The sequence below is a fragment of the Pristis pectinata genome, chromosome 10, assembly GCF_009764475.1.
Source record: "Pristis pectinata isolate sPriPec2 chromosome 10, sPriPec2.1.pri, whole genome shotgun sequence".
NCBI lineage: Eukaryota > Metazoa > Chordata > Chondrichthyes > Rhinopristiformes > Pristidae > Pristis > Pristis pectinata.
In genome coordinates this window covers 53,454,956-53,472,296 of record NC_067414.1, presented here as the reverse complement: position 1 = coordinate 53,472,296, position 17,341 = coordinate 53,454,956, and the positions used below count along the sequence as shown (strand labels likewise).

Below are 17,341 nucleotides of genomic sequence, written 5' to 3'. Positions count from 1 at the left end.
TAAAATAAGAAATATGAATAAAAAGCAGTTATCTTTTGTTTCTTAAACTAAAGATTGTTAGATAACACCACAGTTGGAATTTAAAGCTTACAGCTTGAAGTAGGAATGAATGAATGAAGGTTTGGGGAACTGCAGTTACGAGGTTTAGGAAACAATCATAATGTTTTTTCAATTTTCCTTTAACAAATTATTTGAATTAAAACAAAAGCATAGTCTTAAATCAAAATAGATTTGCCGCAATGCACTGAAGCACAGGAGAACATTGCAGAATATCACAAAATATTAACACTGAACAATGTAAAAAAAATACCTATGGTCAAAGGCCAAATGACAACAACTTGCCACTGACCTAGATGAAAGCTATATACAAAGATTGAGCTACCTCCTTGGATTGGATTTCACCTTTCCTGATGTTATATTCTACAGGTGTCAGTGCTGGAGTATTGTTAGGTTCCAGCAACAGTGACAATAACATCAAATAGGCTAAGCAATCAACAATGAAGAATTCTCCATCAAGAAATCATAAAAGGAACATTTCCTTAATGTTTAATTAGCTTTTTAAATGTACTAATGTTTAGTTATCTTAATTAAATAAAGATCGAGACAAACACATGACAATTATTTGGAAACCAAAATATCAAAAACAGTTTTAACAAAATAAAAAATTTTAAAAAGCATAGTTTTAAAATAATTATCTGAGGTAATTAGCGCTCCGCAAAGCATTCACTTTCAAGCAGTGAGATAATTTCAAGCAATTTTGACTTGGTACGCATTAAAAAAATTAAATTTACATTCCATGCAACTGAGGGGAAACCATTTATAGATGGGAGTTTTTTCGTCAATTCACTGTTTTCCGCAGACTGTACATGAAAAGGTTGCAAAGCAGTACACCCTGTGTAGGAGTCAGGAATCATTAACAGCAAGTTCTTGATTCAAAAGCATTTCTTTTTTAAGAAAACTTTCCAGTCAGGCAATATACTAACCAAAGATTAGAAAGGGCAAAACAAAAATCTCTAGGAGTTAAAAAAAAGCAGGAGTGGAGGCAAGGGAAAGGAACATTTGAACATTAAAACCAGGATCTCTGGAATTCATGTATTGATTTCTATGAAAATTTTTCACCATTTTAGAGTAAAATCAAAAATTGACCAATGCTCTTTTGAGTCTTGAATAGATTAGTGGTCATGCTACAATTGCCAATGACTTGAATTATAAGAAAAGTTTGGACAGGGTCAGTTTGCATCAGCTGATATTTAGTAAAGTGAGAGCAGACTTGATTGAAACATACAAGAATCTGAGGGTCCTTAACAGGGTGAATGTGGAAATTATTGTTTCCTCTCATCAGAGAATCTAGAACAAGGAGTTACTAATTAAAGAGTTACCCAGTTAAGGCAGATGAGGGATATTTTTCTCTCAAATGGTTGCAAGTGTTTAGAACTTTCTTCCTCAAAGGCAGTAGAAACAGACTTTGAATGAAAGACAGATAGATATTTGACAAAGGGGTGAAAAGTTACCATGAGTGACCAAAAGTGCAGAATTGATGTGATATTCAGATCAGCCATAACCTTATTAAATGAGAGAGCAAGGTTAGAGGCCAATTGACTTCCTATTGCTCTTAATTTGCATAATTGTACAGCTCTACAGTTTCTACAAATGTATCATAGGGACCTCCTGCATTAAGGTTTATTATCACTGACTTAAATGTCGTGAAATTTGTTGCCTTGCGGCAGCAGTACAGTACAAAGACGTAAAATTATTATAAATTACAAAATAAATAAATAAATAGTGCAAAACAAAAGGAATAACAAAGTCATGTTCATGGGTTCACGGATCATTCAAATCTGATGGCAGAGGGGAAGAAGCTGTTCCTAAATCATTGAGTGCGAGTCTTCAGGCTCCTGTACCTCCTTCCTAATGGTAGTAATACAAAGAGGGCATGTCCCAGGTGATGTGGGTTCTTGAGGCACCGCCTCTTGAAGATGTCCTCGATGGTGGGGAGGATTTGTGCCCGTGATGGAGCTGGCTGAGTCTACAACCCTCTGCAGCCTCGTGATCCTGTGCATTGGAGCCTCCATACCAGGCGGTGATGTAAACAGTCAGAATGCTCTCCACCGTGTATCTAGATATACTGCACTCCCATTGTGCTTTTTTAACCAAGCATGTATTGAAATACTTGCACTCATCTGTTTGGAAAATTATTCAGGTGCTGATTTGTCAAAGCAACAGAGTTAATGATAATTCAGTGGATTATTTAGAATTCTCTTTAAACTTCAATTTCGAAGTCCAAAAACATCCACGAAAGCTGGATATAGTTATGTTTTGACTACTAGGGGGAGAAAAGCCTCGAGGTGGTCTCATTCTAATCTACATTAACACTTGATTGAACTAAAACTGCAATAATACCACAAATTTACTACTAGTATAAAATGTCTCAACACAAGAGCTTCAGCATAACAGGGGCAAAAATAAGCAGTTATGCAAAAATCATGGGAAAGTACATGTTCTATCTTGACCCCTTCACGAAGTTCTACAGTGCACATACCTGAAAGCAATCCTCCAAGTGGTTTAAGACTTATAAATTGCTGGTCATGTTTGATTCGTTCCTCTGAGGTGATTGCCCACATATTTGGGCCACCTGAAAAAAAATAACACGAACATACAAGTCAACACGTACACCAGCATGACAGAATTTCAAAAAAGGACACACTTTAGAATTACCATGCATGAGGAAAGTAATTATGCCCATTGTCTTTCACTCTCCATTATGAGACAATGTAGGAGTCATGCTGCTACTCTTATATCATTACTTCCCAATCAGACTGGAAGAACAAAGGGTTTTTCCAAGATATTTACAAAGGGATCTGACTGTACAAATTTCAAGATTCCCTGTTACCTTGCATTTCAGAACATAATTCTGTGACCAGAAATTTTCTGGGAGTTGAGGCTTCCTTTTAAATTATGGCATTAGAATAAATACAACTCCAAGAAAGCCCTCCAAAAGTTAACCTTAATGGCTTCCAACTTAATATTATGAACTTAGTCTATGACATCTCATTGTGACTTATTAGGGCATCCACTGGGTAGCTGCAGATATCCCTTCCTTCAAGAACATTGGAATTTCCTGGGAATCTCTGGCCTGTGACAGCTCAAAGTAGAGAAGGAATATTCGGGGTAGTATTAAGAACCTCAAGTCTATGCATTAGATGAACAAAGGAGCTCTGCATAAGCAGCAAGTGCACACAACCTCATCAACTACCCTGCTAGCTGCCTAGAATGTGGCTCATCAGCTTTGTGTAGCTGTATTACAGCACCAGCGACCTAGGTTCAATTCTGGCCATTGTCTGCAAGGAGTTTGTATGTTCTCCCCGTGCCTGCGTGGGTTTCCTCCGGGTGCACCAGTTTCCTCCTACATTCCAAAGACGTACGGGTTAGGAAGCTGTGGGCATGCTATGTTGGCGCCGGAAGCGTGGCGACACTTGCGGGCTGCCCCTAGAACACTATGCAAAAGATGCATTTCACTGTGTTTCAATGTACACGTGACTAATAAAGATATCTTATCTTAAGGGGAAGAAGTTCCTCCCAATCCCAAGGGAACGGCTCAGAAACAGCAGCAGATTCAAACAAGAGAAAAGTCAAGGAGCTAAACTCCTCAGATTCCAAAGAAAATCAACTTTAATTCTGGGGTGATAGACCAAAATCTGGAACTATAGAGCAGTCAGTTTAATATCAGTGACAGGAAAAATATCATATTCCACACTGAAAAATGATATAAGAGCACTGAGAGACAGAAAACTTGATAGCATGAATGCCACAGGTCTAAGTCCCATCGAAGTCAAAAGGTAAATATAGAAGTTGAATTATAATTTTATTTTCAAAAGACCTTTAATAAAGGCACTTGACAAAAGTTAGGGCATGAAAGCTTATTCAACTTGTTAGAAACAGAGATAAAAATACGCTGACCTTCAACCCACTACTCTAGTATAAAGTCATTTGTCAACTGAGAAACAGTCACCTTTGAATGGCATAGAACAGAACAGTACAGCACAGGAACAGGCCCTTCAGCCCACAATGTCTGTACCAGCCATGATGCCAATTTAAATTGCACATGGTCTATATCCCTCAATTCCCCGCCTGTTTATGCATCTGTCTAAATCCTCTTTGTGACTACCATTTCTGCCCCGGCAGCAAGTTCCAGGCACCTACCACTCACTGTGTAAAAAATCTTGCCAAGTAAATCTCCTTTAAACTTTCCCCATCTCACCATGCCCTCAAGGTGTGACATTTCCACCCTGGGGAAAAGACTCTGACCTTTACCTATGCCTCTCATCATTTTAATGCTGTCATTTCTTGACATTTCCTCTCAAAGTCTGGATATGGACCAGAAGCAAAGTTATCTTTTAATCGGAGATGTTCTTTTCTATGACTCAATTTTTGAAAATCTGACTAGTCTACGAGCAACCACGTATTTTATTCCCAAATAAAGCAGCACTATGGCCCCACACATCTTGACAGTTCCACAAACATCATATTTCAGTGCGATTACAATACCAGACCTTTTGCTTTTCTTAAGAGTTTTTAAATGAGGTCACAAGTGGATTAAAACTCCTAAATCAAGTTTATTGTGCTAATTCTGCTAATAAGAAATTACAGTTGTTATGCGGTATACACTAATCTGAGACTGGCAACTTAAATGGGTCACATCAATAGATGGACAGGATTTATGCTGTCTCTCAACTTCCAAGGCTGAATCTGAGTCCATGGTAATCATTGCACTGATGATGCATACGTGATTGCTTTGATGCACTTCAAATAAAGGAGAATGATAATCCGACACCAATTTCCATTTTGAATTTAAAGATCTGGAATCTGAGGGGAAACACACTCGAAATTATTACGAACATTCTTAAATTCATCAAAAATTCTCAACTTCCCAATTCCAACAAGTAATACTGCCTCGACAAATACAAAAAATGGCAGCCAAACCTTCACCCTTCACTGCTTTTGTATTTGAGAATTGGACTATCAATCTGACTACAAGTTATAATGTCCCTTTCTGCATCCGACAATCATTCTATCTATTCAAAAATGGGAGTATAATTGCATCGAGGACAGACAAAATAAGTTACTTCCTTGTAGGAGACTTTGAAATGACCTAACCTAAATCTTTATGAACAAAGTAGATAAATGGCAAAGTCAATCTGACTAAAAACCCCTTATAGTGAAACACTTTGTCCTTGTTAGCTTGTTCATCAAAAGATTTTCTTTCTGGCGATGGCACTCAAAATTAATCTTTGGTTCCTAATAGACAATTCTGCAAATCATGAGAATATACTTTCGATGTTCCAGTACAATTTAGTTGGATTGATCAAAGGGATATGGTAATTCACGCAAACAATGGTTGCACTTACATGGACAAATCCATTCTACGTAGACAACTCATCAATACACACTGTTAAGGTGACATAATTATGAGCTACAGTGTTGTCTAGTTTCATTAGTTTTAGGATTTCATTGAAGAAATTCAGTGACCTGTGATTTGCCTGCATCTTACGCTTGCAGAAATACTCAGTGACACCATAAGGTTACAGCATGTCAAGCAGATATTCAGCTACATTTTAAATGGGAAGATTTTTGCCTCCACAATCCTTCCAGATAGCGAGCTCCACATGCCCACCACCCTCTGAGATCCCCTTCTCATCTCTCAAATCTTTCCATCAATTACTTTAAATCTTTGTGTCGTCATTATTGCTGAAGTAAAGCTCATTCTCATCTACTAATTAGACCTTCATAATTTTTATACACCTCCATTAAACATTCTCTTATTTCAAAATAAATAAACATAGCCTATTCAATCAGTCCTCAGAGCTAAAGTTTTTCAGTCTTGGAAGTAAGGTTATAAGCCAGCAGGTCAAATCTGGAATTAGTTTGCAGAGCTCTTCACATGATGAACTGCACGATTTCTTCACTTCTGTAGGTAAGTGAATAATTCTGTTTCCAGATGGAATTTTGTGTCTAAAGTTAGCGCCGAGAAACTTCCTTTTATGTTGACATTGAGATGATTAGTGACAGTATTAATTAATGTAAACATACTGCTTATGCTAAATACAGCTAATTTCTCTGTTCAGTACTACTTCAAGAGCTTTCAAGAGTTTATAGTCTGCTTTGGTCTTCCATACCATCAGGCATTCAGGCCAAATTTCAGTCATAATTATAGTTGAACTTGGTGAAATAGTATACAAAATATAAATTATAATTGAACAATATTTCTTTTACTTTTGTGCTGAGTGCATTGTTAAATGCTAGCATAAATCTCACTCTACTGTAAGTATTCACTGTCCAGCCCTCCAGAATTTTCTCTGTTCAGTATACTTATTTTTAATCTTTTAACATTTCCACTTACAATAGCCATTGGGCAAACTGCTTCAAGAACTATATTCCAACAAGGAACCAAAACCTCCAGGAAAGTAATGCTATAAGAATTTTCATGAAATAAATACAAAAAATGTTTGTGCATGAGGATGGTCTGATATATTTATAGCATAAAAGTCATACTAAGCTATTAGCTCACCGCAGCGAGAAACCTTCCTTGTTGCACCATGACAACAAAGCTTTAATTCTTGCCTGCAATACAAGTAATATTAAAATATTGAAAGCTCATTTTTGGTTCTGGAAAACAAGATACATTTTAAAAAAAAACTTCCTATACCTATCAATATTATTAATTTACCTATTAACATAAAAAAGGGAATACTGCAGGGACCAAAATCTTATGAATGTTCAAATTCCAATTATGGGTCCAGAAATGCAAACAGTCTAGTGTTAATTTCAGTCACAAAATTTCTGCTAGTGTTTAGGGGTGGGGATGGGGTGTAGAGAGGTGGTGGGTGGTCTCAGTGCTAATTTTATGTGGGAATGTGTTTAATGAATTTTTAATGTTCAAATGTTTAATGAATTTTTTCTGGTTAAATGCAAGAGCAGGAACTGAAACTGCTTTCACATTTTTGGTCTTCAAAGACTTGTTTGATTTTTCTGCCACTGTTCACAAACTTAATAAATCCTTATTGCAAGAGTGTCAATACCAAGTTGCCAAAAAAGGTTAACCGTCGCAACTGCCAACCACATTGAAGAATGAGAAATTACCATCCCAATTTATAAAAACTCTGGTATATAGTTCAAGGATCTAACAAAACTACAGGTTGTCAACGGGTTACCAACAGGTTTCGTTTTTACAGATGTCTATGTCGATTTTGTCCATAAATTGGAAAATACACAAATTTACTTGATACGGAAACCATACCTCCATTGTACTGTAATGAATGGTGTTGATGAGGGCCTATTAATATGAACATTTATTTACTGTCTTCCCCACCTAGTTACAATGGTGTAGAATCAGGATATCTCTTGCTCAATGGCTGGGTTTGAAGTATCAGTGCATGTCATATTGTTTAATAGATTATCATTGCACAGGTATAAATAGAAGCAATTGCTCAATTTCCAAACCAACTCTCTTAAATGGCCTCCCGTGGTGAAACTGGCAGCTTGTGTTCCTAAGAGATAAGTGTCTGATTACTGTGGGGAGGTTAAGTGTAATCAGGTACATTTTCAAGACTGGTTCTCATTTGAATTTAATAATATTTATGGTAGCTCATTTGTACAGATGTGTGTCTATAATTTGGGCTTTTGTAATCCAGGAGAGCCTGGACACTGAAGCCGTCACCGTTGGAGGAGTGTCTTGGTTTGAAATAAGTGTTCTTTCCTAAAAACTTGTAAGATCCAACATTTGTAATTGGGTCTCATGTTTTGTCATTAGAAAGATAAGCCTATTATCTGAGAAAGTATATGCAATGTGAATAAGGGCTACGTACAAATTATGACATCATAGCAGTGCTGAAAAATGAAAAGATACATCAAAAATGCTGGAGTTATTCAGCAGGTCAGGCAGCATCTGCAGAGAGAGAAACAAAGTTAACGTTTCAGATTGATGGCTACTCATCACAACCTGCTGAGTAGCTTCAGCATTTTCTGCTTTTATTTCAGATTTCCAGGATCTGCAATTTTTTGCTTTACAATTATTGAAAAAGCTTTATTAACTTTTGTTACTCAATTACTATCAAGCACTTCCTTCACTCAACCTCAAAAATGTGGTTTAATCTTCAACTCACAAAAATACTCCCAAGTACACGAATAAGACTTCCCCTTTCAAAATATAACAGCCTGGATTTCATGACTGTAATGATCACAACATATTGGTGGTCAGTACTATCAAAATGCAAAACTGAAAGCAAATTTTGAAGTATGCACATCTACAACATAACACAAATCAAGAAGTTGCTGCTACTGATTCCCTGCTCTCCACGGGTTACACAGAACAAATTGTAAAGGAGACAAAAAATTCTGCAGATGCTGGAATCTGGAGTAATACACAAAAAGTGCTGGAGGAACTCAGCAGGTCAGGCAGCATCCATGGAGGGAAATAAACAGTTGACGTTTTGGGCCGAGACCCTTCATCAGGACTGGAAAGGAATCATAATTGGACTTTGAGTATACACAAGATGTTGGCCCCTGCAGTATTGCAAGTTCCTGCATTTAACCAGAATTGAAAAATTGGATAATTAATAATATTAATAAGAAGCAACATTTTAAAAAATGCATCTTTTCCACAACCAAAGATGAGCTTTCAACATTTTAACATTAATTGTATTGCAGGCAGGAATTAAAGGTTGATATTTTGGGCAAGTAGAAAGGTTTTTAACTATGGTGAGCTTAGCATAACACATTGGCTTAATCTTTAGAAATCAGTGCAAGCTGATGAGAATTTCAGACATTGATAAATTAATCACAGCAAGAAAAAAATCCAAAAATGTCATATTTCAAGCAGTGAACTTTAATGATAGATGAAACCATATTCACTGTTTAATGACTTCTCCAGTCCCAAAAGAAATCATGACTTTGATTATGGTTTTGGATAATTCTCAAAATTCTGCATTTCCTAAAATTAAGAAAATAGTCTTAATAAGTTTTGATATTTCAGCTCCTAACTTAAGGACATTCATATGTTCCAGTTTTTAATTTCACTTTTTTTTAAAAAGCATGCTGAGAACACCCGATTGATTGCACTGCAGGCTTGAGGATATTACTGCTGCTGCATATCTGATAGCATCCCATGCCTTGGGAAAGGAAAAATCCACAGAGAATGTGACTAACCTTCAAGGTCAGCAGTGACTACTATTGCTTCATTGCAAATCTTGGTCTCTAGTCTCCAAACATGATTTCTACCTTAAAATCAATTCATGCTGGATTATGGAATATTTGTTCAATGTATCAAAACTAATTAAAATTACAGGTAGTTCTCCTATAATGTGATAGTTGCATTTCTACAAAACCTCACGTTATAGAAAATTACATTATAAAATCACTTGTGTCAATAGCAAAATGGGGATTAGGTAATAGAGTGTTTCAGACTCACAATAACAAAGTTATTTTCCCCACAGGATTTTCAAAAAGGTGTTTCAAACAGCTATAAATTTATTTTGTTACTACAAGCTAAAAATATGAAAAGGCTGTATGTTACATTATGTATTCTTGTACTAATATCAATAAAAGTGATTGCTTGTCAATTTCCAACAGCCTCCCACTGTGAAACTAGCAGTTTGCTTTCTTCAGAGACAATGGTGTCTAATTACTATGGGGGGGTTACATATAAATAATTCCTCCACCCCCCCCACCCACCCGACTGCTTTTTCCCCAATTCAGCTTTCTTTTCCACTTGTCAATTTCTAAAGTAACTCTTAAATTGTTCGCTAGTTCCTAATCGAAATTGCATTATAACCAATTTGGCCCACTTAATACAAAGAGTGTTCCCTAATTCATCAATCGTGTTATATCCAATTCATGTTAATGAAAACACAAGTTACAGCAGAACTATCTGTACTGAAAATTCTCAAACTCAAATCTCACTGGGTCCTTATTGCAAACTATTCTCACTGTTTATATCATTAGAATTATAATCTTTGTTGCATAAGGCATGGTGAGACAACTGCATCAGCACACACTTGGAAATAAAATTTGTGTGGATGTCATTTCTCTGATTATTTTAAAAATATAATGTTATTCACAGTTAAAAATATGAATTATATTTCAGCTTCTGCCTTCATCTCACATATCCAATCAAATCCAACACTGCAGTTCCCAGGCACCAAATTTCATCTATGAAACATCCACATTGAAACTGGACTAAATATCCAGAAGACAAATGTCCTTGATCAACCTGTGCCCACTACACAACACTGCCACTATGCGCTACCCCTCTCCCCACCAACCCCCGACAATCAAGATCCATGGTGAGATCTTGGTAGACATGAACCCACTTTTGATATTTCAATCTAACAATAGCAGTGAAACAATCATCAAAAAAAAATCACAAAACTATTTCTCCTCCGAGAAAGAGAAGCAGATTCAGTAGAAAGAGAAATACAAAACCTGTTTAAATAGCATCCTAATGTACAATGACGGATCACAGCTGAAACAATTATCTTGAAACTAGTTTTAATAGCCATATGACATTTGAAATGCAGGAGCCGATTTAACTATTGGTCCAGATTTTACTGTAAGTGGCCTGTGCTTGCCATTGGTGTACACATCAAGTATGTATTTTCTTTTTGCAGATCCACTAATCTCACCTTCCTGTAAAGCACTAGGTCAAATACAGCAAGGTCCTGTATGCACACAGAGTTCTGCATGACATAATATCATCACAATATAAACAACGGAACAACCTTCACTCGTGTAATAGCCGAATACAAATCTTTGACAGGTAAGCCATACTCTCTGGTATTCAAAAAGGTTGACAAGTGAATAAGACAATAAAAAATTGCTCAAGAGACTGGCAAACCAGCAGATATTGTCCATTCCTAACTGAGCCCTGAACCGAGTAGCTTACTTGGCTAGTCAATAACGTTGGTAGGTTTTGAAACTTACATAGGCCACAGCAGGCAAGGATGGCAGATCCCCTTTCCTGAAGAACATCAGTGAATTGGACTATGTTGTTTCATTGTTAACATTACTGATAACAGTGAGAAGTCTGTAGCAAGTTCCTATTCTACTCTTGGAGATGAACAATGGAGTGAGGTTAGGGAACCAACAGTGAACACTGGCTGACAAGTTCGAAACTTCAGCATTCACAAAGCAATCTTGAACATGGTTGCACTTACAAATGGCAGTAGTTTAACACAGAATTTGCTGCCATTTTCCAGCAGGTTCCAACCATTATTTTGGCAATAATATGAGATAAACTGCTGTTGATTAAAAAAAAGTGAAAGATTTTTGAGAGTTTCTTTGGACAGTGCCATCCTGGGTGGGCATGCAAAACTATTTGCTACTAACAGCACTCAAGTCACCAAATAACAACTCAATTATGTAGATGTATGCTGTATACTTTCTCTTTTCCAAGTTACTCCTCGAGCGACAGTATACAGTATCAGCAACCGATACTGTAACCCTTCATTTATTAAACTAGTTTCATATATACGACAAAACAAAAATAAGCTTATTTGTGTGAAACAGCAGTGGAGTAAAACAGACATTAGAAATTCAAAGTAAAATATATCTCTCTATTTTGCAGGGGTTGTAAAGGAAGTAATAATTTAGTGACTGGCCCTATAAACCAATCTGAAAATGACACCACATCCTATATCAATTGCTGTTGACTAAAATGATTTTACAAGCACTCCACGGTTCAGAGGACATCTTGAATATAATAATGTCACGGTAAAAATACCTCATGCACTGTCAATAAACATGCAAGGCTTCCGTAGAACTGTACTATATTCAACCACAATTTTGTCCACTTCATTCCACAATTTATAAGCTCCTTCTTCCAATTCCGTTGTCCCTCCCAGTGTGCCACAATGAGTACGTTTCACCACATTGCAGTGAGTTTCTGAATCCACATGGTTTATGGAAATGAGAATCCTGTGGTCAAAACACCATGCCCACACAATACATTTCTGCAATCAGATACTGCTTCAATGAGTAATTATTTCTTTTTATTTTTCAGATATTTTCTTAACAAGCCCCAGAGCTTACCCTGAATGCTCACAGCTTTGAATATCTCTCCTAAAAGTTCAAATTAAATTTCTACACTTGTTGTTGGTCAACAAAAATACAAGCTGTAGATTTACTAACAGATAATGATATTCAATGTGAATAAGTATTTTGTACAAGTTATGGTGATGGCAGATCATAAAATTTAAGAAGTTTTATTAATTTTTGTGATCCAGTCACCAAGTAATTCCTCCACTCAACCTTAAAAATCTGACTTAAAATAACTGAAGTACTCCCAGCTACTGATATATTATTGTCACAAATAAAGGCAGGACCTTCCCCTTCCATGTTCATTTAAATTATCAATAAGCAGAAGGACAAGTCTGCCCCAGGTTATCGATTGCATTTCACTTTCCACAAATTAACTGATGATACAAGGCAGATTGGAATGGTATCAGAAACTAGCTCCATAGAAGAATGTTGGAATCCCTACCAATGGCTTCACTTATTTGAAGATTCATTTTTCGTTAAAGTACAACCTCTTGATTGTCACCAGGGTAATGGTCTTCAATACTTCGCTGGGATAGATCTTCCAAGGTGGGTGAGCATGCCTCTGCAAGCATGAAGGGTCTTTCAGCATGCCACCAGGTGCAATCTTTCCAAGGAGAGATATATCCTCAGTTGGTTAGTGAACACCTATGCAGTGCAGTGGTTTTCTGATCTGGCAGCCAGCTCTGCCCTGATGACCTTGATAACCTGTGAGCCTCTGTCCTTCTGTTGTGTAAATTGGCCACTCCTCTGGACTTTGGTTCTCAGTGTTCACTCTGGATCATGCTCAATTACCTTTCAGGAAACTTTTCATTAATATCTCCTGACAGTTTCCAAGCCAGGCCCTTCACTTGTCAAAATTTCATTAAGTCATCGAAGAAAGGTCTCTGACTTGGAAGTCCGTTTCTCTTAACACAGTTATGACCTGTCCTGCTAAATGTTGCCAGCAATTTCTATTTTTATTTCAATGACCCATGATGGGTCGGACCACATAGTGAACTTGGCCAGATCTCGTCTCACCACAGTTGCGCTGTGGGCACCACCTGCTGTGTGGCTTCAGCTAGGAACCTTGGGAATTTAGAACAGAGGGCAACAGACAGGCTGCAAACAAGTTGAGCCCTCTTCTTCCATACTCTTGCCTGCTTTCCAACCTTGGTCCTCTTTTTCAGCAACTCCTACATTTGAAAATAACTGCCAGCAGGTTTCAAGAAGATTAAGTCCATCACCTTTACCATACCACGCTCATTATTTTGTTTCTCTAACAAGAATGTAACATTATAACCTGACTATTTCATTTTTAATCCTTAGACACTTTTCAGTTCCAAGGTGCCCGTTACACCCTCAGTGTTTTGACATTACATTATTTACTGAAAAACAATGCAATTTAAGGAAGCATTAACAGAATTTTAGTTTGCATAACAGTTAGCACATTCAGTGGGTCACCTTGTAATGTGTGGACCCAACCAAAACTTTGAGCAAAGTGCACATTCAATATAACTGGATTACAGAAAAGGATTATTTCAAATATCTTTCACTGATAGAGGTTCTTCTTATCAGTGAGATAATCTTATTCAAAACAGTGTATTTTTATTTTGCAATGGTCAAGTGCATATTACCCCAAATTGTTATCAGCATCGGTAATATATTTGTGAAATCCTGTCTGAATTCTTGTGCAAAATCTAACTCAAAGTGCAACCTGTAGGCACGACCCACATTTGTAAGGACAAAATACATCATTTGCAACTTTCAAGGTTCATGTGGGAATGGTTGGAAATTTTAACATAACCAGTACTAAATCTCAGATAGAAGCAAAATGCTACCATTCAAAAGAAAGAGCATACAAGTGGAGACTCTTCTAGTAACCTGGCTAACAAAGGGCAAGTTGAATTGCAGATAAACACTGTATCATATTTGCCTTAACGATTTGACTATCTATTTGACTTTTATAACATCACCAGACTCTAACCATGCTTCAGCTTGTTTGCTGCCAAAACTGTCATCCTTGCTGTTATTAATTCTAGACTTTGCTCTTGCAATAAATTCCTTTTTGGCCTCCCTTATTCTACTCTCCTTAAACCTGATATCATTCAAAATTACTGCTTGTGTTCCAACACCATCCTGTTCGTCCATCACTCACTGTCCTTGTTGAACCACAATGACTCCTGATAAAGCAATGCATTCATGTTAAAATTCTCACACAAAGCCTTCACAGCCCAACTCTTCCCACCTCTAAAACCTGCTCCAGCCCTAGGAGCTGCACTCCTCCAATTCTTGCTTCTTTATGATCACCAAATTTAAATCAGTCTACCACTAGCAGCTGTGCCTTCAGCTTCCTCTGCCCAAAGCTCTGGCATTCAGTCCATGAAGCTCTTCACTTATGTGCCTTTCTTTCCCCTTTTTGACAAAGTATTTGGTCAAATTTCTTTTATCTATTTGTTTATAGGGTGTGGATATCTTTGCCAAAGTCAGCGTTAATTGCCCATCCCTAATTGCCCCTGAACTAAAGAAGCTGTGGGTGTGAAGTGAAATACAGGCAAACTGTGTAAGGATGACAGGGGGGAAAAAAAAAGAGATCATGAAAGTTTTTAAATCACAATTTGGTGGTTTCACCATTACCATTACTGAAACAAATACACTTTACTTATTTGAGTATAAATTTCTCTGCTGGATTCAAACTCATGCCCGGATTCAATGCTTCAGACCTCTGGCTCCTAGTCGTGTAACTTAACCACTAGACTACCATGCTCAATTCATAATATTTCTGTTCCAATACGCCCTTCTGTAGCCCAGTGTTAAACTATTTAATCATGCTCCCATGAAGCATCTTGTACTAATATGTTAAAAGTGTTATATAAATGCAAATTATTTTTCCTTACTGATTGTTGGACTGGATGTATACAAATTAGTTTCCTATTTCCCAACAATAAAACAGTGACTATTCTTCAAAAGTACTAGGCATATACTACCTGTGAACTAGCTAGGACATCCTGATAATGTGACAGCCACATTATAAATTTATTGAAATTAATTAGCATTATTAAATATTTAAGTATTTTCTAACTTTCTAAATCTAGTTCATTTATGCTTGTTTCTTTATGGCCACCTATGGGTGAGTCTGTACTTCCAATAACTTCATGAACAGTTTATCTTTTTGAGATCCAGTTAAGCATTTGGGTATTGAACAGCAAAACAATTCTACCTCACTAGCTTTGTGCTGCTAAACTGCATTTGCGACCATTTGTCAAATTTTTTTCAGCTAAATCTGGGAACACTAAAGCCATTCATTATGGCATTCATCACAAATCACAAATCCTTGTTATAAGTCCAAGCATCTCCTCAACTACCATCTTAGGTCAAGGTCAAGGACATGGGGCTAAGCTTCCAACCCGATGTCCTTGGAAATGCACTGTCTGTCTATTCCACTTCCTTAAGAATGCCCTGCTCATCTGTCGCCAATCAATTACCTACACCTTTTAACCCTTGACTTAATTACTCCATTCTCCAAGCTATTTGAAGTCTGGACATGAGAATCTTTGCTGCCTATACCCAATGACACACAAAATTATATTGACCCCTGGTCTTACTGACCCATGTTGAATCTTGGTTCCTCTATTATTCAAATACTGAATTTAAACATCACATTTAAAAGGCAAATGGAATGTTGGCCTTCATTGCTAGAGGGATTGAATTTAAGAGTAGGGAGGTTATGCTGCAACTGTAAAGGGTACTGGTGAGGCTGCACCTGGAGTAGTGCATGCATTTCTGGTCTCCTTACTTGCGGAAAGATATACTGGCTTTGGAGATAGTGCAGAGGAGGTAAATCGGGTTGATTCCGGAGATGAGGGAATTCTCCTATGAGGAGAGATTGAGTCGCCTGGGACTACACTCACTGGGATTCAGAAGAATGAGAGAGGATATTCTAGAAACATACAAAATTATGAAAGGGATAGGTAAGATAGAGGCAGGAAGGTTGTTTCCACTGGTAGGTGAGACTAGAACTAGGGGACATAGCCTCAAGATTCAGGGGAATAGACTGAGGATGGAGATGAGGAGAAACTACTTTTCCCAGAAACTACTGAATCTGTGGAATTCTCTGCCCAGGGAAGCAGTAGAGGCTACCTCACGATATACATTTAAGATACAGTTAGATTTTTGCATAGTAGGGGAATTAAGGGTTATGGGGAAAGGGCAGGTAGGTGGAGCTGAGTCCACGACCAGATCAGCCATGATCTTATTGAATAGTGGAGCAGGCTTGACGGGCCAGATGGCCTACTCCTGCTCCTATTTCTTATGTTCTCATGTTATGTTTTTATTAACCAATAAAACTTCTCTTCATTATCTGACCTTACTCCCATCTTAAATTATCTTGAAGATATCATTGCATGGTAGGATTTCAGTTATATTTCTGAACTTTGCTGTGATAAGAATAAATTTCAGGCTAACATCAGTGGTTTCCTCTGCATTTGGCTGTCTCCCCCAAAATAATTTGGTAATTATCTTGCATTCTTTCCATTCAGTATCCATTTAAAAACTGTGGAGATGAAATTCAGAGTTTAGGGGAAATGGGGTAAATCCTCAAAGTCATAAACTGCAGAGAACTTGAAAACACAATTCTTGAGTCAAAAAAAAACTGCTGGAGGAACTCAGTGGATCAAGCAGCATCTGTGGAGGTAAAGAAATGGTTGATATCAGGACTCCTGTCAGGTCAGGTCAGGACTCATGCAAGACTCGGCCCAAAACATCGACCATTTTGTTGCCTGCACAGATGCTGCTTGATCCACTGAGTTCCTCCAGCAGTTTTTATTTGCTCCAGATTCCTGTATCTGCAGTTTTTTGTGTCACAATTATGAGTTGTTGATCTTGGAATTATTTTCAAAAAGAAAACACTACTTGGACTCTGATCATCCAGAAAAGATGCAAAATAAAATTACAGAGCAATAGAAATACTAATGCAGTATTGTGTTAATTAATAACTCCAGAGAATATATTGTTAACTGCTGAAGGCAAGAAAAACAAGGCTGTCAATTCATCAATTAAATTGATTAAGGTCATGTGAATAAATACAAGCCTGATCCATAGAGTTCTGAGTGCAAAGGGACATTTTCCAAATATCCAAAAACTATTGAAGAATAATCAAGTCAGTGTGGATCCACTGACTACGGAAGCCTGATAAACATTGAAAAATTACATTGTTAGGGATCAGCTCTGCACCACACCTCCAGACACACTCCCTTTAAGGCAGATTAACACCTAA

General features: G+C 37.3%; 1 protein-coding gene across 6 annotated transcripts in view; it reads right to left on the bottom strand.

Moving 5' to 3' along the window:
- The window catches only part of itsn2b (intersectin 2b), a 158,124-nt gene that overhangs the window by 102,329 nt on the left and 38,454 nt on the right, over positions 1-17,341 (bottom strand). For all 6 annotated transcript variants that reach the window (XM_052024030.1, XM_052024034.1, XM_052024032.1 and 3 more), the window contains one exon: positions 2,540-2,632. In XM_052024030.1, the coding sequence (XP_051879990.1) occupies positions 2,540-2,632 (93 nt within the window). The remainder of the gene's footprint in view (positions 1-2,539; positions 2,633-17,341) is intronic.